The following is a 26,883-nucleotide window of genomic DNA, read 5'->3' as shown; positions in this document are numbered from 1 at the left end:
TGTTTAGAGCAGACATTTTTACAATCTCTTTAAAAGTGGCATTAAGTCAAGTATTCTCATTTAAGTTACATATCATTACTTACCTATTGGTTTATATTAAAGAATTCTGAAATCTCTCATTATTCTTAGGCCCTTCAAACCATGATAACACTCAAACGAATTTTTGTCGGATGCCGTTCATTTACACTTTATGCTGGCGACTTTATTTTTTTGTTGTAAGACATATTTTTAACAGTCATCGCAAATATATCTTTAAAAAAAAAACTTGAATCCAGCACAAGGGTTCATATCAGTTGGATTCATGTTCTAAAAGGGACATGGGGAGAGAGATATTTTGGATTCAATCTAAGAAGATTCAATCTGTGGGCTGAAATTTATTATTTTGAAAGATATGGATAAAAGTTTGCACCTTGAAGGAAGTCTTGCGAGTCGTATAATGAGATTGGTTTCTGTTACGTCGCCTCCTCTTAAGACTAAGTGGATAATGTTAGAAAAGGGTTTTAAAAAATTATGAAACTAAAAACAAACTGCTAAATGGTCTAAAAATGCTTTTTATCATGGTCGGTTTCAAGATAAGCGAATAATAAATAAATGGTTCCGTTTCCTCCTGAAGTTAACTTGACAAAATTAGTAAGGAAATAGTTATTTGGTGAGATATTATTAAGTGATTAATATTAGTAACTGTAGTAAAGTATTTTGCTGGCCCGCTTCCGTCTTCGGCAACTAATTTGGTAGTCCCGTATAAAGCACGCCTTACAAAATCCTTGATTCATATAAGATCTTCATTTTTTTTTTTAAAGTCCTCTATCTCTTCTACTATTGCACCTAGAACATTGCAATTTCTATCTATTGTAGAGTTAGTTAATAGCCTACAACCGAGAAAAAAAATTGCACTGAATTCTGTACATTACAGACCAAGATATTAAGGGTTGAAATTTATGTTTTGAAACCATTTCTAGAACTGTTAAAGAACATTTTCCGCGTATTGTTGCTGAAAGATGAGAATTAAAATACTACTGAGTTGTACAACTGAATAAACATAGCAATTTAAAAGTATCTTTTAGATTGAGAACATTTATTAATTGAATGAAATTACATTACAGTTAACATATTTTGGTTCGAGTTGAACGGTAGTACATGTCCTGAACAACAGGAAGATAATGGTTGTCTTGTTCTAACATGAACTCCCCAATTTTAGAACTAAAATATGTATATTAAACCCCCTCTTAATTTGACAAAACCACGTGTGTTTAGTGGCCCCCATACAAGCGCTGAAACTAATTCTTCAGTATTCCACTTCTTCAGTAATTGCACTCTAGTTAGTAAAATTTATTCCAGGATTTATATGATTAATAATCATAATTTTATAAATCATAATTTATTTAAAGTTCCAGTAAAGTTTCCATAATTTAGTTCACTTCATTCCTGTAAATTATAGTAAAAATAATCACTTACAATTAGAATTGGTTTGTTTTATAGGAGCCATATTCCCGTTGGAGTAGCCGCGACTAATTTTTCTTCTTTACATCTCGTTGGGGTCGGGTTTTTCGTTATTTTCTTTAGGAAAAGAAAATTGAGTTTTTTCCACCAGCACAATGTTTGGGTAATAAAAATATTTCATTACTTCCTTCTGTAGAATTCGTTCCCAAACTGCTTTCAGTAAGATTTATCCTTTCTCAGTTCCTGTTTGTAACATAATATATAGGTGAACAACTCATGCTTAAAGGAATTTTTTATGTGGCTTGCTTAAGGAAAGTTCTTTTTGTTTACATAAACTTAAAATGCCCTACTTTTGAATAAATAAGTTAGTCAATAGTAAGTTGTCTGGAAGTTAGTAGTTTTGATTACAATCTCGTTTAGGTAAAGCTCTTCAACTGGGAAATCTCTTCAGATGAGTACTTGAATATTATTATTTCAAAATGGTTCCTGAAATTCTAATTTAATTTTGAAACTCCATACACTCCAAGAAAATTAGATATATTTAGGACTCACATTCTAGTTTTCTTTAGAAGAGTATAATATCACTTCATCATGGGTTTCGAGATGATGGAAAATTCCAGAAAGAAACCAATCAGATTAAAAATGAACAGATAAAGTGCAGGCTCAGTTTTGGCTTAAAAGTAAGATCTTTAAAAATACCACAGGATTCCGCCCCAACAAAACCGGTGCTTACAGGTTTCAAGTTACAAATAAATTGTTATCTTTTCTCCACCCACAATTCTTACTTCTTGGTGAGCCTGCAGGAAGGCCTCTTGCCCTAACGCAGAGCTTTACAATCCAAGGCAATCATCCTCCTCAGCATTAATCTTCTCCCTTTTAGAAAGAGAACATTCTAACTTGGAGTACCACGTCACAGCCTTTGTCGTTACTTGGGAGGGTTACGGTATATATTGGGAGCAATTTTTCAAAGACTCCTGCAAGAAATAGGTGCTTAGTAAATTCCAGTAATTAATTTCAGTCACTTATTCCTTAAAACATTCCGTTTGTATTGTTTTTTAAGGAAAAGAGAGGATTTATGTTCAGCAATTCCATCCGTTGGACGGATGTCAGAAGATATTAAAGCCGCAAGAATGAGATTTAATTGTGAATAGGCTGTTGTTTTTCTCTCTTGGAAGATTTTTTTATTTTTGGCACAATGAATTTGGTATATTTGGTACAATAAATCGATCCGTTCCATGGAATGCAAAATATCCTTCTTTTTTGTTTTACTCTAAACGTTTTTCAGCCTTAAATTTTGGAAATTTGGTGGTTACCAAATCTGGTATCTAACAATTTGTACCTCAAATTCCACGTTTTCTCATTTCCTCATTGCAGAAAACGCTTTTGCAGGCTACAGAATTGTGCTAATGAAAGTTAAATGTTATTGCATTTCAAGCCTGTAATCTCGAATTCTTTTTCCTCCAGCTTCACTGATTGATGAATGCTATTTCAATTTTGGCGTATAGAGTGTAAATACGTCAATGACTTTAATCGGTGGTATTCTTTTAAACTGGTTCTAAACAAAAAAAAAATTGCAGCAAACTTCATTCAGCATTTAAGAAAATTTTTCCCTGAAAAGTCTTCTAAGAAATTGTGCCATACTCTTCTTTTTTCCTCTCTCCAAATCTTTGTGATAAGTCTGTGGTATCAGCTGTGCCACACACTTCTAATGGCCAAAGTTTTTCTAAGTGGAATCTTTCTGTTTATTACAGTTACTCGGGCCGCTTCTCTCATTCATATGTGAATCACGTAAACCAATCTCATAAACGATATCTCAGAATTTAAAGATTCCCACTTCTTTTTTGTTTGCCCTCTAGTTCTGACGAGACATAGAATTCATTCGCTAGGTGAAGGAAAGAATTATACAACTTTATTAAAAATAAAAAAAAAAACAACCATCTAATTAGTACTGCACAGTTTTAAATGTCTTACTTTAATTCAGTCCATTAGAAGATATCAAGTCTGGTTCACATTTAGTTGCTAATAAAATAAATTAACGAACAAACTGACAGACTGTACTCGCTTGGCATTTCTTTAATTATTTATTATTTAGTTTGTTATAATTTTAATTAGATAAAATATATTTATGTATTAATTAATTAAATATTTATATTAATTGATTAAAGATTATTAACAGACATAACTTCTTTTTTTATTGTTAATAAACATTTTATTATTGTTCAGCTCTAATTGTTGTGTATCTTTTTAACAGTAGTCAAACTGTTTCGTCATATTCTTTATAATGGAAAGAAGAAAGAGAGACCAACTGACACGAAATTATCTGCCTGGAGAACTATAATCGTACCACACTTAGTGACGTGTCAGTCTGGCTTTCTTAACCAAAATGAATATGAAGCACGCACTGGTTCAATTTTCACTTTTCTTAACGCTACATTTTTTTTTCTTTTCTTTTTACTTTCTTTTTCAATAAGAAAATGTATCGTGTTCTTGACTAAATTCTCGAAATATTTTATTCAAAAGTATTTATATATTTTGTTGGTTTCTTAAATTTAGAAAAAATTAAAAATATTTGTGAACCAAATTACAGGATATTAACAACTAGAGGATATATTTTGTTTAATATTTATATCATCGTTTCCGTTTCTCGTATAGTATTCATCATCCCATCGGTGGATCATAATAGAGCCACTAATTTTTATTTTCTCTTTTTCTAATAGATTGAGTTTAGGATTTGTACAGTGGAAGTGGCTGTAAAGACAAAGACCTCGGCGATCTAAAAATATATTTTGGGGTTTTCTTCAGCGTTGGTTGAAGGCGTCACAAAAATACGCTTGTTCAATGTGTGAATATCACGAAGTGTATGTGTGATAATGAGCGAAAGTTTATCTTACGCTAAATTCCCAATGATCTGTTGCGTACATCAATTACCTCAGTTTACTTCTCTCAGCCTATACTGCGACTCCAAAGAAAAATAGCAACAGACCAACGTCAAAGCTGCCCAAACGTATTGATTGACAACCTTTAGGAGAAATAGCTTGCACTAATTCATCTTCATTCTGTTCAAACCAAAGAGCCTGAACATATATTTCTCGCAAATTAGAGAATCCGTCATAATTTGAATTACTGTTTCACTAAACTCTTACTAAAAAGCGACTTCTTCGATACCCATTTTGTAAAGGTTTCTCTTAATGCCCTGGTGAGGGGAGCTATCAATAAGTGCCTAAGAGTTTCCAGCAATATCTCTTATTTGCTTGCTGATTGTGGATAGAGTTCATGATAATTGTTGCGAGAATGTTCTCGCTTAGAAGCTAGACATTGCTTTTACTAAACAACATAACAGTTGATTCGGGTTCGATTATGGCTTCCGATTTAGCCATCCTATCCAATCTTAATGTTAACTGCAATCATCATAATATGATGTAGCACCCAGACCAGCAGAAGTTCTTCAGTTTTCAAGCAGAATTTCCAGTCTTCTAGATCATAATTACAAGCTGAAGATAAAGACACACGTACAGTCTTCAGCTTAGCCTAATTATCCAGCTAGCTGCAAACCCTTTTATCCGGAGGATTTGAGAGTTAGCTTGTCCAAAACACAACCACTATTAGCAATAAATGATCACCTGGGAAACAGTGGTCCATTTTCTGAGAGGTATGTGATCACAGTATGGAAGAAGACGGCTGCTGCAGTCCTTCCATTTATTCTGAAACTATCGGTACAGCATCTAATATGTTTAACGTTACACACTAAGCGCACCTAATATGTCCTCTATAGAAGGCAACGTTATTTTCTCAGAAGAAATATTTTTCTACCATTCTATATTAAAGAATCTCTCGCATAGACGAATGACCTTATCGTCTTGCATCCTAAAAAGCCTGCATCCTACTTGTTTAATTCTATAACTGGTTTTCAACAGCACGTTTTCACAGCTGCGCTCTGATCATCGTCAGACATTTTAAGCGTTGAATATTTTCAAGCAATAATCTAGCAGAAATTAATTCACCTTTATGCCACCACAGTCGCATACAACTTGAGAGGTTGTTTGTCCTCAGAATTTATGTGAGTTTTCTCAATAGAATAATGTATTATATAGAATATATTTAAGAGAAATGGAGAATTGGTTAAGAGAATAATGAGTGAAACTAAAAATGGCAATAACCTAGAAGTGGCATAATAATAAGGAGGCGATGCCGATAGGGGGCGTGGAAGTGAAAAATAAAAAGTCCAAGCAGCTTCAGTACGAGGGTTCATTGACATGTCTACTGGGTATCCATGGCAACGTGTGTTGACTCCATACCCGACCAGACTCGTTCTGCTCTCTCCTTTGCTCCTATTATCCTTGCACGCGCTATCCTGCTCGGATGGTCTTCTACTGGCGCTGACAGTGGCCGTCCTTGCTGCACCAACCGTTCTACTTTCCCGCCTACAGCCTTCTTATACTACTCCTGCAGCACCTTTTTTTTTTATTCCCTCCTATTTGTTCTATCTTTGTGTGAGTGTTTGGAAGATTAAGTGGATATTGGTCACCACTTTATTTTGGGTCCCATATAATTCTATTGTTCTTAGACCTAAAACTATTCTGGCTGGGATATTTAAAAAAAACAACACGTGAGTGGCGTTCCTCTGGGAGTTTTTCCATCCTTCTTACATTTTTTGTTTTTTCCTGTTCAATTTCCGTTTTTCTGCTATACTAAGAGTCATTAATTTGAGATTATGTCAGTTTTACATCTGCGAGTTTTCTTCGGCATTAGATCCATGTCCCTTAGAAAAATTCTTCTACCAAAAATAAACTCTGTACAGAAATGATTTATGCATTTTTTTCAGTTTTTGGCTCGTATTCTCAGTTTCTGTTCATTATAACGACGTTTAGTTTAGAAAACTAAGTAAAAAGAAAAAAATGTTCTCTTAACATTACTCAAAAAATCAAAATCGTGAAATCACTGCCACATTATTTGTTATTTCTAATTAAAATGTTTACTCAACTGTTAGTTGTTCTTAAATTGGATAAAACCGTGAACTCGTTACTTAATCATTTCAGAGTGCAGCCAATTATAACTCTCTCGAAATTTAACATCATTTCAAGTGAAAAAAAAAAAAATTAATAGTTGAACATAAAAGCAAGAGCTATGTGTGAAGGAATGGTGTAGACTTGGTAGTTAGTGTTGATGACAGATTCTAGGATGTAGCATTATTTATAGACCTAGCAAAGGATTCCTAACAAATAGATTAATAGAAATAGAAACAAATAAATATAATAAACTGCTTCTTATTTTTTAAGTTCACTCTTATTTCTGAGTGGAAATTGAAAAAATGATTTTCTGATTTCTCGGAGATGTTACACATGTCCATGTCCATGACCATGATACAAGAAAAGACAGAGGATTCGAAGTTACTTAGCTCAAATTTTATTTTATTTTATTTTTTTTTGGCGCATCAACAGCTAAGGTCATTAGCGCCCGGAGCTTTTTCCAGTGCACTGCCGGCCTCCGGACAGTGTTCTCTCGTTACAGACAACACTGTCCATCACCGGACAGTGAGCTGTAAGAAGCTCCTAGGAAGAGAAAATCTAAGGGTCAGCTGCTGGATTCGAACCCGGGACCTCCGCGTGGGAGTCCAGTATGCTAACCTCATAGCTAATCCCTTCCCTCTCAAATTTTATTGATATCAAATTAAGGAATCACCCCCCATCTATAGCTTCTACAGATTCTACGCTATTGATTTTAACTCTCTATCCTAATTTAGGCGTCTCCTTTAATCCTGTCTGAATCCTGTTATCTGTTTTAACAGATCCTATCATCAGGATCAATAGTCACATCTGTCCTTTTTTTTAAGCCTTGCTCAAACCTCTTTTCCAATTTGAAAATTCAACAAATTTATTTCAGCTTTTCCTCAGCCTACTCATGTAAGCTTAATTTTATAAAATTTGATATGTATTTATAATTTGGTTCTTAGTAGTTGTGTAGGGTTGAAAATGGGGATGTCTTTGCATAATGGCGCCCTACATCAAACTTAGCTAAGATGTATTGTTGATTAGTGGGTTCGATTCCCGGGGTCCTAGGTCTTGGATTTTATTTAATGCTTTATATGAGAATTTTCGTAGTAAAGTATGTTTGCTAGTCGCCTCCGTCTACGACACCTAATTTGGTAGTTAGAAGTAAAGCCTGCCTGGAAAAATAGGCATTACTTTCACTTACAGTTCTAACTTCCTAATTTATTACAAAACTTTCCTAAAATAGAACTTCTTCATGATAAAGTGGCAAATAAGTAAAAGTTCAAAGTAAACCCTGGGAAATACATTTTGGAGGAACATCTAGACTACAGCAATTTCCTTTCTAGCCTACTCTAGATTTTTCTTCAAACATCTAGCAGTGTTAATAAAGAATTTTTTCTCTAAGGAGAGAGAGCTACTACTGGTCTTTAACTTCACGCAACTATTGACTGTTTTTCTCCAGAGGACTGCATGGAAAAGAGAAAGAAGTTTCAGAAATCAGGCTTAACACTGTACATCCTCTCTTTGTATCCCACTTTGATTTGTTTCACACCCACTAGATCCATCAGATCTATCGGATTGCAGAGGAGGAGCTGCGCTAGAAAGTTTCTGTGCCCCAGACTAAAAGTCTACATTTTCCTGTAAAGTGTTCTACAAGACATTGTCGAAAAGAGGATGACTCAGATTACAGTCTTGGACAGTTTTTCCGAAGGGGAAAACTAGTCTCTTTGAGAATAAGTTACGTACACATATCTATCTCTTTGGCCTCCAGTGTCCATTTCTAATTTACAAATGTTATCGAATGCTCGCGAAAAACTGGACCAAAAAAAGTCCTACTTTTATTTTGAAATATTTTAACTTTCGTGTCGGAAAGAACCGCAGTACCCATTAAAACGGTTAATCTGTTAGAGATTTGTTCTCTTATACAGAGGTCCTGCTAATTCCTATTGCTGTTACGGATGTAAATTTCCATTTAAAAGAATTCAAAATTGCTGTTCCTCCATTACCTTAAAAGAAAGTAAAAAATTTGTTCGTTCAAGCAGTTTGAACGTATTATACGTTATTATGTTCTGATGTAACAGTTTAATAAAATGTTGAATCATGATGTTGTACATAAACCCCGTTAGAAGCGCTGACGGGTATGTATGTTAGTGGTATCTCAGGAGATGCCCCCCACTGTCGCCTTCCTGAACTAACTACCGAGCAGCAGGAGTATGTACCCATGTATGTACACGTTCTGTACCACCGTAGCCTTCTTTTTCTTTATTTTTTTTTCTTCGTTATTATTATATATGCTAGAAGAGTAATAAATGGGGAAACTTATGAATGGAACTTAAGAATTACTTTTAATATGAATTATACGGATGTAGTCTCCTTCATACATGAAATATTGAATGAACTAACGTGCGTCAATAGTTAAATGGTTTTCTAACTTCTTCTACTTTTTCTATTCAAAACACTTTTTTAACTACTATTATTATAAGGACTTCCGTGTTACACACCTTTAGGGTGACTGAAAAGCAGGAAACTACTTACTTCCTTTTACAAAAAGAAGCTATAAAATCAGTTCATCAGTTATCTCATTCAATAAAATAACTATTTTTCTTGTATAATGTTTAATACAAAAGCGACGGTTTAGTTTAAATACTTTAAAAGAGTAACTTCTCGAAAAACTGAACCAGAGAGCTGAAAAATGAAGTCACAGTTCTTCGAAAGGTACTTGGGAATATTCCAAATAATGTTTTTTTTTTTTAAACTGGATTTTCCTTATCTTTCTTGTTGAGTCTGCAGGTCCTGAGCCTTGTTTGACTGCTTCATATTTGTTTATTTTTTTGGAGAGGATCAATTACGCCCATATTTTTTGGGTGTTCCTTCTTAAGATAAATAATCTAAAGTCAGAAGTTAGCACAAAACAAAATGAACACATCCAACCTTCCACTCAAACCAGTCCTGCTGGCCGTCTTAAGAAATTATACGACCTGGATTTAGTGCAACGACTGATAAAGCTCTTGAGGATTTGAACCAGAGACATGTTCTGCAAACACTTGGCGAGGCTACTTGGACAAAATGCTCATTAAATAACATCACAGCATAAACGACGGCGATATTAAGTTATTGAATAGAAATACTGAATAATTGCATTGTTAATTCTGTTGCAATGAACCAGAACTACTGATTTGAATAAAGAATCACCTAGAAAACCTAGATATCAGACGGGATAAAAAGGAAGAATACTCACATGAGAGAAGTTACATCTGTGCAGTTGGTATGCACATGCACGGAGATATTTACAATCGTTTTACTGCAGAATGTAAGGGATATGTGTAGATAACAGTTATTAACCTCATGTTCCTATCATTAAACATCAATAACTCCTACCTCTTGTCTAGTTGCTGTCCTGTTGTTGATAGTATCCCATTTCTTGCTTGCATAATATAGCATAAATTATAGCCAGTTAGACAACACCTACGTCTGTCAGTTAACCTGCTAACTTTTCTTAAACTTTGTCTTCAACTAACACACACGCATACAATTCGAAGTTATTCTTTATTTTCTGGCTTATCCCTTTGTGTGAAAATATTGGCTTGAGCCACCGGAAATTGATTTCATTTGAGGTTTTATTACAAAATGCAAAAATTAATTAACAAACTTATTTAGTTATGAATTTAAGTACTTCAAAATGATGGAGTATCTTAAACTTTATCAGGAGTTCACTTAACTAAAGCCAAGGTAAATGAAAAAAAATGAATCTGTATAGTGTTGTTATAATTTCGAATACCCTCTTTTTAGATCGCTAGAGAGCATTAAAAATTTTGCTTTTCGGAGCTTTCAGTAAAGTTAGTGGATGAGTCAAAGGACTGACAATCTCTTAAGGGCAAACTGCACTAGCCACTGACTCAAGATTCTTGGTTTTGGCTCCTCTGAGGAAGCACACAGCCCACAACCAACACATTGTAACAATCATGCATTACAAACAGAGCTTCCAGAGATAAGTTATGTGTAACCTTTTATATGTCTTACTCCCACACCTTTATTAGAAGTTACGTTTGAGTTCCCTTCATCTTTCCACAGAATCACTGCAGGCTTACTTCACTTTCCTAATCTCGTTCTGGAGATGATCTGTTAACCTCTACCACTTATGGATTTAAAGCACTTGAAAGAGTATTTGGCACCTTAGTTCGCCAGGGCGTAGGTCATTTTATTTTCTTACTTTCTGCCATGCCCAAACTAATGGTAGACCGGAAGGCTGCTATTGGAGAAAGAACCATTTTTTTTTAAGTAGAGTTGATACTAAGAAACCTTAAGGTTCGCCGCTATCAGGACATCCAGATAGCAATATTGCTGATAATGTTAAGAAACCATTAAAAATTTCCTCATAGAATTCCTCCATTGATGAGGAATTAAGTCAATCTTTAAAATCAACGAATCATATTTAAACTTAATTGATTCTTCGTTTATTTGGCCCACTAATTACAATCTACCTGTAACTCACCTATTTCTCTATTTATCCTTGGAAGTAATAAAATAGTTTTATAACTAGTTTTCTTTATGCAATAAATACTACAATGGAATCTTTCATAACAAGTACGTCATCTCAAGGTCCCACTCTCCCTGCGCATGGTAGTTATAGTTGGAAGTTAGTTGAAACTACTTGTCAACTAGCGCAGAAAAAAATTATTATACAATCAAATGTAAATCTAGTTCGCTTTATGCATTTCTATTTATTTTCTTGATTATAGTATGAACCCGTTATTTTCCAACACATTTTACACTTTCACCTGATAATGTGGTTACTTGTGCTGTGTTGAGGAAATAAGTTGTACAAACAAGTTATCTAACTGGAAAATATATTTAATATAGCATTAATAATAGTATCAAATGAAAGTCCAAGTTTGAACTATTTTTGTTTTAGCAATATGTGTCCATTTAACCCAACCCTTTAATCCAAAACTCTAGTTTTGATTCTAGAGAGTCTAAATGAAGTGAATTGAAAAAGAAACTGTATTGCACCATCCCAAGAAAACGATATAGAAAAAACTGCTATTTTTTTTTACCAATTAGAGCAATAAATGCATATAACTCACACTCTACTCAAGAATAAATAATATTTCTTGAATTATTATAAATACCTCCTGATGTTTATTAACAGCAAAGTTTAAAAATTTTCTAAATATTTTAAACTAGATTTATCTCGTTCTAGAAACTTCCCACTTCAGGATTATCTACACTTATTGACTGAATAGTGTTTGTTTTCAGTCAGGCTGTCTGCAAGTAAGGGAAGGCTGTAAGATATAAGGGTTAAAATGGTGCACATTGTAAGGGTGAAACTGCCAAGACTATTCCAGTAATGGTGTTGGGGTGAAATTTCTCTCCCTTCATTTTGCTTAGGTTGGGAGTCGTATTCCTGGGCACCCCTTACTTGCTAGAAGAGGTCACATGTTTATATTTATTAGGTATACTATTTTTGTCACCTTCTGCCTCTGAAGGGGGAAAGGAAATAGTAAAGAAGAATTCAGAATTGTGTCTAAGATTTTCATCTGTATTTTAACTGTATGAACATTAAATCACAAAAGTCAAATACTGATTACTGTGTCCATGAATAGTAAAGTTGAAGACCGATTTTAAATTAATTTTTTTATATTTCTAGATCCTTGTCTTATTTCATATTTATTTTCTTTATTTATTTGCTCTTGCTCCAGGTGCTGGAAGTTTTACAATGGTTCCGAAATATCCTTCGTTTACCAGAAGTGCAGTTTTGAAATCTCCCAAATCTAAACGAAAAAAAAGAAGTTTTAAGACGGTCTTTTGTGTTTGAAAGTTAGGAATGTGAGGAACTAATAAATGAATTGATTGTAAATGAACTTGATTTATTGGTCAAGTCAAAAAGTTCTCAGTTACGCGCAGAGATAGCGTTGCTATCTATGATTACTATCATGGAATATATTTGTTTTTCACATTTGCCATCAGTGAGGTTAACTGAATCTGAACAGGTAACGTTAGACGAGTGTTTAGAATTTGTAGCAGGGTTAAGTGGATTAGCCATTTCTTCAGAGATCTTTGCCTGATTTGAAAAATACATTCACACAATATGTGTATGTATACAGGTCCTGCGAAGATAGTTGATATGTTCAACTGCTTGGGTTTAGCAAACCCAAAGGCCAACTTAAGCTTATCACTCACTCACTTACAAATACACATTGTTCACTTAATAGACACTGTCTGTGAAAAGAAATTCACATATTTAAGGGAAGCGCAATCTTTACTACCATTCCCAAGTAATCTACAAGTAGATAAACTGAAATATATCTCCTTCCAGTGTAAAATTTCTTCTTTTGTTTGTAAAGTTAGTGAAATTGTATAAGAAGTCATGCTTCCTTTATTTTATTTACAATGATTAAATAGAAGGCTGAATTTGAAAATGATCCTTGTAAAGAACAGTCCAAATATGCAACCACAAATCAATGCGCATCTTTACTAAAAAAAAAAAGTACAGTATCTTCCAGCTAGATCTGACTCATCTATGAATGAAAAATAAACGTAAAAAAAGTTTTTTGTGGGGGATGAAAAGTTTAATTAGAAAATAGAAAACTTAAAAATAAAATCCTCTTCAGGATGCTAAATAAAGAACTACTTCTTGCGGCTTTCATATTTTCCTTTAAAAACACTAAACTTAAACTAACCTTAAATATTTATTATTATAGATTTATGTATTTTTTTTTTTTTTTTTAATCGTCTACTTTAGGACTAAGAAAATTGGAAAATAATTTGAAGTTTAAAACGAGATCTGTTGAAAATATACTTAGTAACTTACTTTCAATTGAGAAATTATTGGTGGGCGTATAAAGTAATGATTTTCTGAAGTTTGAAATAATAGAGAAAAGTCAAAGTTCATGGGTTTTATCAAGAAAACAAAAATAAATGGTTATTGTTAATAAAATCTTTTTTAAAAAAATTTTCATAATCTTATTTAATATTATTGAGTAATTTTTACTCAATTTAGTTTTTCTGACTGACAGTTTTGTGAAGTTCTTTGACTTAAAAATGTTTTTAAGCTCTCTTACAGGCTCCCCTGGATGTCTCAAGCTGTGATTAAATATTAAATCGCTAACTTAATTTATGATGCTTCATAATTATAGCTTTTTACCAGCTACTAAGAATTTAATTGCAATCATCTTTATTCATAAATGAAGTGTAGCACTCTTTTATTCTATGCACATGTGTTCGCTTAATTTCAGATGTTCAGCTAAATATAATGTATTTCTTTCACACATGGTGAGTAGAGACTATATTAGTGCAGTGTAACGCGGCCGATGTTCACTTTCACTGCGGGGTGTACGCTCTGATAGTTCCTCAAGTTTTTACTTTCTGCTAGTTTTTTGTGTTTTCTTTTTTTTTTTATTGCTTTTTAAATAATTTTTTGTAATATTTCCTGGTGTAATTAAACGATGATTACTGTATAAGAATGTCTAGATTTTTTTTTTTTTTTTGTACACCCATTTATTAGGGTAATCAGAGAAATAAATTGCTTTGTATATTAGTTTCTAGTTAGTATAAGAAGAAAGTGCGTGTATGGAGATCCTATGAACACAGTTTGAAGTGTTGTTGGAGGCGGTGGTAGGCGGTAGGTGTGTGACGTCACCACTGATCTTATTGATCTGCGGAGGCCAGAGCCGCCTTCAGGACTGTTGCTTGCCTCTCCACCTATATAGCCGACTATTTCCTAAACCGCTGTTCTCATTTCTATTCTTGTGCTCTCTCTCTCTCTTCATAGACTTACTAGCGGTGGTGTTCTCTCTGCAGAGCAAGTTTGATTATTCTTTCGCCAGCGTTTAAACAATATATTCATAATCCACAAACTGACACAACTGTGATTATGTTAATTTCTTTATTTTTTTTTTTTAATCAAATAGATTGATAAATCACATAGTGTTTACGTTGTTTAAAATAAAAAATTTCAACTCTTTGATAGTATGAAAATGTTTGACAATGATTGATTGTTAGAACCAAACTTACTTTATCAGTAATAAATACTGTTTTTAAAAGAAATCATTTGAATACTCACACTACTTAGTTTACGTCATTAAAGAAATAAGAAAAAGTAAACGTCTACTTTTTTATAGGCGGAGCTGTACGTCCAACTACTAACCCCGTGGACGGGGGCAGAAGCTCATACTTAATTTTTGACTTTTTTTCTAACAAATAAAAAGTTGCTACACGCGAGATTCGAACTGGGGATCTCCCACTTACAAAGCCAAGTTTTATAACCAAGTAAGAAAACTAACATGCGTATTTCTTACTCCAATTGTTGACATTATAAATGTTAAATTCTCTTCGTGGGAAGTTTCACTTTCAAGTGTACCGCCATGCTCTACTGGAGCTATTTTATTTTTTTTTTTGGTACACTTTTCACCAATTTCAAGAGGTTAGCCTTGTTCTGAATTACCGTGTTCCTTGTAAGGATGTAAATACTTCTTTCCATGGCCATCTGCTTGCTTCTCTTGTTGTACACAGAATTAAATCTATTCCTCTTGATGACTATGCTATAGTAAGATTTAAAGATGTCCTTAATGTACCCAATACTTTCTCCAGCTAATAATTGTAACGATTATATTCCTTCTATTTGCTTTAGAGTTCGGTTAGCCGATGCTAATGTCATTTGTAAAAGTGGCGTGTCCACTTTATAAAAAATAGTGCCCAGAAATTGAAAAATAATAGAAAAAAAAATAAATATATGTTTGTATAATGTTTTACATGGGTCTTCAACATTCTGTACATCACGTGTCCAGCCGTTTTTCCGTCCACCCTTGGTCACTCAAATTACCGTCCTGGAGACGAAGCGAAAAGAAAGCTGAAGAAGAAATAAACAGCAATTGTAGCTGGACTATGATTATGTCGGGCTACCGTGCAACCAACAACACTGTACAGTAGTAATCCTACTAAACAACACAGCATGCTCTGCAGACAATCATTCTCCTAAAATGGTATTCATTCACTGCAACTACTGGCCATCCAAGTTTATCTAGTCTTTTATTTCCGCTCTTCTTTTTCTGCCGTATTCTTCACATCGCCAGTAATTGGATAAGATTATCATCAGGATGTCTATCTCAAGTTTACATCATAACTAGCAGTTCTTAGTGTTATTTTTTTATTTTAAACAAACAAAATTGTTTTACAGATCGATAGAAAGGCTCTAGATTAATTGTAGCGCCAAGTTATGCGTGGCATTCGATCTTATTAGTTTGTGTAAACAGTACATCGTCGTTCCCTATATCCTCCTAATGGTCTGCAGTTAGCATTAAGTGAACGCCAGCTTGTCCTTATAACTGATGCAGCTTCCCTAATTAGTAACTTTGCCAATCAATATTTCAAGTGGTTAGATATACAATATGTTATGAACATCTTAGTGATTCTTTAATATCAATTTTTTTGAGCAGAGTCGAATTGAGTCGTGGTTATTTTACTAAATTTCATTACAAGCTTTGGTTATGCCTTAAGAAGAGAAGATTTTTGATACATCTGGTTTATCTTAAGGACAATTTTTTTCTCCCAGAAAAGATCAAAATGGTGGACAAACAAAATAAAAACTCTGCATGATCTTAATGATTGTAGTTTACGGTTATTAATGGAAAAGTGTGGAAACTAATATTTCAAATTGAAATTAATTTTATTTCAAAATCTGTTGCTTAAAAATATGTTAAAACTTAAGACAGTGAAGATTTAAAAAGTAAAGTGACTTGGTAAAGAAACCCAAGAAGCCTTGGTCATGGAAAGTTGGTCGGTTTGACAAGGTCAGCCAGAACTACTTTTTAAAGTACAACTATGCTCCCCTCTTAATCACTCTCTCTCCTTCTCTTCCGGTTTTTATGTAAAAAAAAGAAACTTGTACTTTGAGGACATAATAAACGTTCTATTTCTCTTACAACCAACACAACTTAAGAAAAGGTTGCATCTAGGGGCGTTGAAGATTTCTTTTCGTATTTTTTAATTTATTTTAGATCTTCTTTGGCCACTAAATATTCCAAGAGAAGTACCATTGAACTTGTTAATATTACAAATAGAAGTTTGTCTCAGGAAATATTGAATAGCATTCTACACTGACGTGATTACTTCAAATAGCGACACTATCGATTTCCCCACATAATTGGAATGACAGTTTGCAGTCAAGGGTCATAGAATCCTAGCTATTTAGTTACGGCTGATAAATTGTTGTAAAAAAAACGTTAAACTATAGATTGAACTCAAATGGAGAGATTAGTTGTGAGCTAACATAGTTCCATTAAAAATAAAATGTAAACACAGCTGATTTGTTCATGGTCATTTACATTAAAACTATAAATTCTTTACTTCAAACATCAGGTTTTCCTTGAATAAATGTAGTGGAGGTAGTCTTTACACTCAGTTCTAGAGGATTTATCATCCTTACTGCAAAAATTATCAATCAAAGTTTAAAATAAAATTAGATTTAGATCTGATTTTAATTGGAAAGGGCTGCACTGCCTCTGTAAAGATTATTGAGGCTCCCTAAAGTGTCGAAAGCGTTTGGAGTTCAAATTTTGTCTTTAAAATGTATAACCTAGAGTTTGCCAGGAGTTTTGATTCATCTGAAAGAACTTAAAATTAATTTACTATCTCTACAGGCCCTCTGCAAAGTAAATCAAGCTAATAGTTGAAACTTTTTCATAAAATTGCAAATAAACAAAAAAAAACGAAAAATAGTTTCACTTAGGATTGGCGATGTTCAGCCCAATACCTAAGAATGAGTGACAATATGTCTGACAATAGTATCAGAACAGAATACCAAGATTTGCAATCTGCAACTTTTTTTGGGGGTGTTATTCTATTGACTTAAATTACATTCATATACCCGCAAATTTAACATGAATCGGTCTTATAAGATGTTACAACAATTAAGACATCCCTAACTAGTACCAGGTCAGTTCAAATGTATAATATTAACACCTATATAATATTGTGTTAATGGTCTGTTCTTCATGACCCAGATATTTCACAAAATATGGTTGTTGAATACACAATAAACTCATTTAACTGTTCTCTTATTAAGTAAAACAATTTACAAGCACTGTTAGAATCTCAAAATTTGAATTTAATTGGTTATTCAGAAGAGAAAATTGACAGAATAGATGACTGTAAATAATAATTTAATTTAAGGGAATTATTAATTCAAGAAGATAACCTTAAAATTGGGCCATGCTTCCCGGGTAGCACCGCTAAATGAACTGTCTAACTAGGCAATTCCACCTCTACAACCTGAATGATTCAATGTTATTGCAAAATTTATAAATTAAAATTGTTTCTTATTAGAGTATAAGAAAGCAGTATGGTTACCCTGAGTGTAAAAAAGTGTTGCCGTAGATTTGTTAAATTAAAAATTAGCTAAAATTTGTTTTTCTTCAATATTTTGGTAAAATATGATACTATATTTAAAAAAAAATGTTGGTAGACAAGAAGGTTGCTTACCTCGTAGGGGAAGTACCCGTGAGAAAGTTGTGAGTCAGCACTTGTTCATCTCCTGAGCTGCTAATCGCCGTCCCCAGAAAGATATTTTAGTATTAAATGTATTTACCCAAGTTTTAAATATTTCCTCATAAAATACAATTTAAATACTACATATTTTATTAATTACTGTTTTCTAAAAGATACAGTAATACGTAAACATTTTTTGTCATTCAAATCAATTTATTCTTTTCTTACAATTTCTCAGTATTAAAGTTGCTCATAGTTGCCACATCTTTTCTATTTATACTTTGTTCCCATTAAGTGTACGTGGCAGCCATTTCTTAAAGTTCTATCTCGTTTTACTTACAACAACTAAATTGTTTGTAACCAGAAATATTTAAGGAATAAACAGTGCTCTCATTACTTCTGCCATGAGTTAGTTATTATTTGATGGACTTAAAGTCTGAGAGAAATCTAGACATAAACTTACTTAATTTATTTCTATTTATTGTAATTTAATTTCTAAGGCATTTTGTCTCTCTAACAGTCTCACAGGAATGGAGAGAACATGACCTAGGGTCTCTCTTGTGTTTTAAAATTTATTGAGTAATGCCGTAGCAGCGAAAGAATATCTATTATTGCTCAATCTGCTCAATCTCAGAAAGCCTTAGCTGTTTCAAGTCCAAGATGGTTTGGAATATTAGCAGTTAATACTGAAGCTTTTTATATCTCCTTGCATGCTAAGTAAATTTGCGTGAATGCGGGTGTTTAATTGCATTCTCTTTCTCAGGGTATCTCTTTAATCTCGGAGAGAAAAGATTTGTAGCATCCATTTTAATATTTCTGTATGTTTCCTTGAGGGGCGTCACCAACGTTGGAAAAAAACAGTGTTGTCGAGTGTTTGTATGTAGGTTTTGCCCAGCCAAAGTTATAGAAAAACCTTTCGATATTACTCTCTCCAAGGCTGCTCATGGCTTTGAGTATCTGTAGTAGAGCTCCAGGTTAGTGAGTGAATAGGAGTAGAGTTTACACTGAGGAATGACGTGATACTCTTCTAGGCACCGGATTGCAGGAGCATACTTAGCTAACATAGTCAAGTACTTAGAAATTAGTTCCCATCCTGATTTTTGCCAATTTTGTAGCACAGATAAAATAAATAAATTGAAGAACTTGCAGCGGCAAGGAAGGATATCTCCAGCTAGAATGTGTATATATACTAGGAATTAGGCTGGAATATATTTTTTGTCTTGCGGTCAACACCGCAATACAATTTATTTAAGGTGTTTTAGCAGGTACGTTGACTTGGCACACTTGGCTAACATCCATTTACACAAATCAGGAAGCGAAGAAGTTACTCTAGAATGTCGTAATTGTGAGGCAGAATGGCAGGAAGATGGAAACGGTATATCACTTCCGAGGTCATTCTCCTCGTTTAGCCTACCGTGGTTTAGTATTTTCGGGAGAAGTATACCTCTCATAGAGGACCTGAAGCTTTAGGATTGCGGTATTGCAGAAAGGTCCTACTGAGTGGATAAGATGAGCCATAAGGGCTTACATTCTGCTCCTTTAGGGCTCCTCAGTTGTATCCGTAATACCCTCCTTTAAAATTTGTTTTTTTTGTTTTTTTTTTTTAATAAATACCATATCTGTTTTGATATAATGTTAGGTTATTATCTTTCGTAGTAAATAATAGATTTTAAGCAGTTTTCCATTATTATTTGTAATTCTCAATGAATAAAACACATCATAACATAAGATAGGTAAAATTAGAAAAAGTGGTTTGAACTTCGTTAAAGATTTGAAAAAATAAATTGTATTAATTTAGATCAAGATTTAAGTCAATAAAAAGAAGAAATTATAAATAAACCTATTAAAATGAAGATATGTGGTGTATTTTAGGATATTCAGGAAGTGATTTATGAGGAGACGGTAAATGAAAGAACAACCTGACAACAGTGTTAAACTGTCTCATGCCTAATGACTTCAAGAAGTTCATGCGCTTTAATAAATGAATCAAAGATTTGGACAGTGATTATTACAATTTAGTTTGTCTTATTTGTTTAATCTTGGTAATTTTCTTTAATAATGATTAAATCATAAGAGTTACTTCTGAGGAAAAACGCAATCAGTATTGAATCAATACGATTGATAATGTTATTTATCTATTCTTCATTTAAGCAGTTGCAAAGAGCAATAATATTTTTATCCCAAACTTATCAAAAATATTGAGAAAGTATAAATTGAAAGTGAGGTTTTTACAATAAATTAATGTAGATATATTTTACTACTTCTATGACAAATGAAAAATACCTAGAAACTCTAAAAATTGTTCCATCAATTGCATTTTTTTTTTTTTTTAATCTTTGATCATGATTTCTTTTTTTTTTTTGTACATAACTGGTATTTTAACCATTTACAAAATACTTACAAAAAGCTTACAAAATATGTTCTGTTTTATTTCAATCTTTAATACAGTGTCCAGATCAGAAATATCTGATAGTTTTTTAGATTCTTTTTATCATCAAATACAGGCTTGGAGGAAGGTTTGCCATTGTTTAATTGTTTGCAGACATGTCTGTTGAGGGCCTAAAATCTAATTGGTCATGTAATGATGAAAAGATAAGTGTGGAAAGTGTCATGTAAATGCTCGAGAAAGACTCAAAAACCGGTTAAAATGAACATTGAACGAGAAAATTATCGTAAATGTTGTATAAATACTTTGTTTAACTGTAAAAAAAAAAATCTTCATTTATGCGCAAGTAAATAATTGGCATTATTAGAGTGTAATGTGAGACTTCTAAAACACCGTTAGATTTTCTGGCAGACCCTGTATTAAATAAATTATTCACTAATTTCATTTGTAATGATTTGTATATAAAAATCCTAATTGATGCAGGTTAATAAGAACGAGATAGCCTACTTTGTTGTAGGCGAGGCTGGGGATGGTTCGAGGCAGAAAAAAGGTTTCTTCAGGAGCTTTTGGAAACGGTCAAGACATTACTCGTTGGAGCAGCAATAGCCAGCGGACTCTGGAGTGGCCGTACACTGGACTTGCTTTGGATCCTGTCACTCCAATTGAAGAACAACTCTTCTTCTTCTAATTTTTCTTCTTATTCTGAAAATAATTAATAATTACTTCTTTTTTAACATCTCTTGCATCATTTCCTTTCATTTTATCGTGAGTTAATTTTTTGTTTTTAAGTACCATTTAATAAAAACTCTTTTTAAAAAATTAAACCAATGATTTCAGTGTGCCATTAGTTCACTTAAAAAAGTAACATAAATTTTATGTATAAAATAAAAAATCGAAAAAGAAAAAAATACAATGAAAAGCATATATTATAAAAGAATTTTATAGTATATAATCTTTCAAAAAATGTATATAAAGATATCGAAAAAAGTTTATGTATTTTCCTATACTGGAAAAAATACTGAAATAAGTAAAAGTAAAACGAAAACTGACTTTAAAGTTCACTAAAACGATTCAGTACATGTACGAACATTACCAATCCCCTGAATTCTCAAATTCAACATACTATATGTTTTATTTTCTTTCTTTTTTTTTTAGTTGTACTTAATAAATGAATGAAATGAAAAGATTATTATAGTTTGTAATTGAAAGATAAATAAGAATAAATGACGATGACAAAAAAGGATGAAGTGTAAATAAAATTTAGACAAAATTAAAAAGGTTTTATGAGAAATAAGTGATTTTATTAAAATAGTTTGAAACAATGAAAATGGAAGAAAAAATAAACACAAAAGAAAAGAAAAAACATTACTTATTATTTTGTTCTTAGAAATGTGTTTTATTTTATAAATATATATATATATAAACTGAGAGAGAGAGAGAGAGAGAGAGAGAACGAGTGAAAGAGAGAGCAGAATTTATAAAATTAAATTTGTAGAAAGTGACTTGAGGATATCTAGTCTTTAGTCATTTGATTGTTAATGTGGTTTGTTAATTGCAAAGAAATATATAAAATTAATAATATTATTGAATATAAGTACGTGGATAATAAATGTGCTTTTGGTACTAAAAACATCAAGCAAGAATTTACAAGAATCAAATCAGGCAAAGAGAAATTATTACTGATATAACAAAAAAAAAAGAGAGAACCGGCAAGTAAATCAATTTACATACTGAAACTGTAATTATATCCTAATGCGGCAGATCCCAACCCTTCTTTATTTGGAGGGGAGGTCACTATAGTGCACTGCGATCACTATAGTTCTCTTGCCTCCAATGGAATAGACCATTCTTTCTATAAACTTTCTCAAAATTTGTGGTAGCCATGCATCTCAGAATCTGTGTGATTAATGTTTTCTTCCTACCTTCATTAATAACGCTATATATTCCAAATCTCCTTTGAAGGACAGCATCCCAAGGAGGTATAAAGGAATCTCCCCATAAAATATGTTAGTGTTTTTTTGTTTTTTTTTCTTGTACCATTGACCAGTTTCTTCAGTGTGTATCGAATTTACCTTACCAGTGCTTCTAAAGCATTCGTAAAGTAGGTTCAGACTAAGTAAGTCTCAGAACTTTTTTACGGAAAATATGTAGTTGCCCTGACAGTTCTTGTAAAGTCCATGAAGGTGTCCCTAGAGCCCAGCAGCAAACTCTGCTGGCTTTCTACTTTTTCTTTCAACTAGGCTCTGTATTTGTAAATGTAATATTATCCAAAAACTCTTTTATCTCTGTTTATTTCCACTAACAGTTGCGTTTTACAATCATTATCCTGCTTAAATACGAATTTATTGGCTCGTATTTCTGAGAAGGCTGACTAATCCTCCACAGAGATAAACAACCATAAATTGGGAACCGCTGAACTATGGAAAACTGGAATCATAACCTCGTACCTGATCTTCTAACATTCTTTGCATCCAAGTCGATAAGTATCACAAATATACCTTTAAAAATTAAGAAATAAAAGAAAACATTATTCCATTGAACAGCATCGAAAATCTCCTTTTAAGAAAAAAGAAATACAGGATAAGAGAAACTTCCCGTCTCAAAAAAAACACAAGGTATCGCGAAAAATTTTATATTTAAATTTTTTAAAAATATAGTATAATTTTATTTTGTGTGTAAAAAGTAATAATTTTTTTGCTCTCACACTGCCGGATTTTAGTGCTGTAATGGATAAAAATTTAATAATTTTTTAGTACAATTAATATAAGTATATATAAATATTGTGGAAAATACAAAAATGTATGTGCACATTGCATGATATCATTTTAAAAATATAACCACCAAAATTACACACGCCTCTCCCTTTCCAAACAGCAAATAAAAAAAAAGTTTTCCTTCTAACCACACCATCGTACGGTTAAAATAAAGCATATATATATACTTTTTATATATATTAATATAATTCCAAGCTTTAGCCAAGAGATAAGACAATTACGAATAAATGAATAAATAAATTTGTACACTAAATGTTTTATATGGTGACATAATTATATATAGAAACTACTCTTTATTGTAATATTAAAAAATTAATTAATTAAAAGGAAATAAATAATCCAATTTGTATTAATTACATATATATAACACTAATAAATATTTATTATGTCCATCTTGCATTATTTGATGTACTCCTCTCTATTCAAACTTGCTGCAGATTTTAGAAGGATAGCCAATCAGCTGTACTCAAGACTTTAATCAAGCTGTGGTCGAACTTCAACTTGCTCTCGGGTAGTCAGTCTGCGCTCAAGACTTCGAGCAAGCTGTGTTTGAGCTCTAAGTTAGTGAGAGAATCTAGGATAATGCTTACTGTCCTGCTAAATTGAACAATCGTAAAAATTATCATGACCTATGTAAAAAATATTCATGTGATCCCGTTGAATATAAAGTCCCTACATTTTTTGTAGTATGACTACTCCTTTTTTTTTTATTATTATTTAGTGTAATTCATATAATTATTAGCTACATACATTCTGAACATATTGAAGTAATTTATGAATCACAAATAATTAATTGTGAAGATTACCTAAATACTGGACATATTAGCGTAAAAACTGTGTAAACAAAGTTGCCAGTATCTTTAACAAATATTATTATTGGTTCTGTGAGCGGTGTCCTGTTATCTACAGCATCCCAGCCAAGACGCTTATTATACCAACCTCTATAAGTTCACCCTTCTTACAAGACCGGGATCTTCCCAAATAGTCTTCGTTGTAATATGATTTTCTCTGACGGCAGAGAGCCAAATCTCAAATCAAATGACAAAACAGTCACTCACAATGTGAGAAGGCCCGCTTTCTTCTCCTCCTTCTCGTCTAGGCTTACTCAAGAGATTCTGGATTAAATGTGCTGTCAAGAAGCCAGTCCAGTCATCTGGGGTTCCTGTTAGGGGGGGTCTCTCCCCAATACTTTTCAGTTCTAATTTTACTCATATGCATTACGGCCTTCCAGGATTTGTCGTGCATGCAACCTCCAAAACCATTGCTTTAGAGTCGTTCTCTTCAAATTGCTTAAATTATTTATTTTAGACTTCATTGAAATAAAGAAAAATTCGAAGAAATTCTAGTAGCCTAAGAGTAAGGAAAAAATTTATTTGTATCTGAGGAATGATAAGAGGAATGTAATAACTTGAGAGGCTGTGCTTGAGATCCTGATGTGACGTGAAATTTTTTATATGTTTCTATCGAACCTGGGAGTTTCAAAATGGAAACTCCAAAAGGTGAATCCTTTATAAAAGAATACTTTCTGAAATATACAAACCTGAGGGTTTCTCACCTGGCATCCATCAGAAATAAAGGTAAGAAAAATGAAGAGACTATGTTTCAGGTGGTTCAAAGAAAAAACTCAAATAATGAGTATTAAAACTAAAAAAGATTAACTTACCAACGATGTACGAGAATAACCTTATCTTTTCTTGCGTAGTAGCACATTCAATTACTTTCACACCAACTTTTGAAGACAAATAATTATTGCGACCAATCTGGTCATCAAACATTTAGTCACTCTTTTCCATACGGAGATTTCCTGTACACTTTTTTTGAAGAAAAGGCACTTTTAAGTACAGTTTACAGATTTTGCGCAAAATGTTGGAAAGATTTTCTCTACGCTTTGTTAACCAATTGGAGATCAGCCTTCATTCAGGTTCGAAAACACTCGGATATCTGATCCAATCATCAGATTAAATTAGCCACAGAAATTTAAAAATAAAATTCTCCCTTTTTTCTTTGTAAATATTTACTCCTTTTCGAACAAAAACAAAAAATCTGGGACTTATTTTAATTACCCAAAATTACAGTGAACACCCACCATAGTCCCTTTTGATTTGACAATTCCATTAAAAATAAAAGGTTCTTTGAGGAAACCAAGACATCCTAGGAACCTCTGTTGAGGCACACAAAACCGAGAGATCTTTTTGAGTATACAATAGTAATTCCCATTTCCAGACAGGTGTTTTTTTTTTTATTAACCCCTGAAATTTTAGCAGCTCATTTGTTAATATTACATAAGTGACAGATCCGTGGATTTTGTCACTTTTAATGGGGAGCCTAACCATCTCCCCTTATCAAAGAACCCCTAAAATGATTTTTTTCTTAAATTTTATTTTCATTTTTGTGCTGGAGTTCGCAAAAATGCATTCACACACACAAGACTACTTTCAAAAACTACTTTTTCGGAATCAAAGAACTCAAATCGTGTATAATGAATATCAGTACCATCACGTTCACAATTCTTCCTGGTCAGTTAAAGGAAAATAAAATAAAGGATTCTATGACTTCTATGAAGTTTTAAAAAATATTTTTAGCAAGTTGTGATGAAAATATTTTTGAGATAAAAAACTAATATATAAATGCAATGCTTTATTGATTAAGTAAAAAAGTCCATAATGTACAGTTAATCTATTTTAATTTTTTTTCTTTAATTTTTTTTTTTCTTTAATTTCGACAATATGAAGTAATAAGCTATTTGATTCTGCAACACACCATCGTTCATTAACATGTTATACTTTTTTTTTAATTAGTGTTCATTTATTTTTTGAAGGCCAAAAACTTCAAAATAAATTTTAAAAAAGATGAAGAGGGGGAAGAAAAAATAGTGACTTGTACACAAATAAAACTAAAAGATAAAGCTTGAGAAAAAAGAAGAATACAAGAAGGGTTTTAGAAGATCGTGAATGAAAAAATTTATAAATAAATATACATAAATAAAAAATGGTATAGGATAAAGTAAAAATAAATAAAAAGAAAGAATACGCTATAAAACGATTATAAAAAAGATATTGTATCTTTTTTTTTAAGGCGGACTTTACGTCCAACTACCAATCAGGTGTGGACGGAAGCGAACAGCTAACATATTTTACAACTAAGTTCTCATAATTACTATTCCATTATTTTTGGGACTGATTCATTGTTTCAATAGGATGAAAAAATAATGCCAATTTCAATCATATTTTGAATTTTTTATTAAGCCGAGCTTTCGACCTAAGGGAGGACTAGCTAGGTCATCCATCCTTCAGGGCTAATTGACAATGTAATGTTGGACTGGGTCATACATAGTCCATGAGCAGACAAGACAGAAGACACACCAGCCACTAGTGATGTAAAATATTACATTGACAATTAGCCCTGAAGGATGTACCTAGTCCCTAGGTCGAAAGCTCGGCATAATTAAAAATGCAAAATATGACTGTGAAATTGGCATTATTTTTTTTTCATCCTTTTATTAAGTTCTCACGTTAAACATTAAATAAAATCCAAGGCCTAGACCGGGTATCGAGAACCCAGTACCCAAAAACATATTAGCTTCGCAGGTCTCGCCTCTAACCGCTCGGCTACCGTGACACCAATAAAAGATAAAGAGAAAAGGTAGTTAATTTAATAAAAATAGTTGCAAAGGAAAAAAAAGTATAAAAAGAAGATAGTTGAGGTATATAAATAAAAATAATATAATAAAAAAATAATTGCAAAAAAATAATGTAAAAAGAGAGGGTCGAAACGATTGTAAATAAAATAAGAAAAAAAAAAAATCAATATA

General features: G+C 32.6%; 1 protein-coding gene across 22 annotated transcripts in view; it reads left to right on the top strand.

Moving 5' to 3' along the window:
* Positions 1–23,464, top strand: part of LOC141456423 (uncharacterized) — a 617,068-nt gene extending 593,604 nt beyond the window's left edge. For 16 of the 22 annotated variants that reach the window (XM_074132390.1, XM_074132399.1, XM_074132404.1 and 13 more), the window contains one exon: positions 20,801–23,464. In XM_074132390.1, the coding sequence (XP_073988491.1) occupies positions 20,801–20,904 (104 nt within the window). In that variant the 3' untranslated portion in view covers positions 20,905–23,464. Of the gene's footprint in view, positions 1–20,781 lie in introns of all 22 variants that reach the window. The other 6 variants (XM_074132410.1, XM_074132405.1, XM_074132396.1 and 3 more) reach the window with 3 other exon arrangements.
* Positions 23,465–26,883: the final 3,419 nt, after the last annotated feature.

Source organism: Rhodnius prolixus, unplaced genomic scaffold, assembly GCF_049639745.1.
Source record: "Rhodnius prolixus isolate KJV_2025 unplaced genomic scaffold, Rpr scaffold_4, whole genome shotgun sequence".
Taxonomy (NCBI): domain Eukaryota; kingdom Metazoa; phylum Arthropoda; class Insecta; order Hemiptera; family Reduviidae; genus Rhodnius; species Rhodnius prolixus.
Note: the sequence above shows the minus strand (reverse complement) of the source record. Positions and strands in the feature narration are given on the sequence as shown.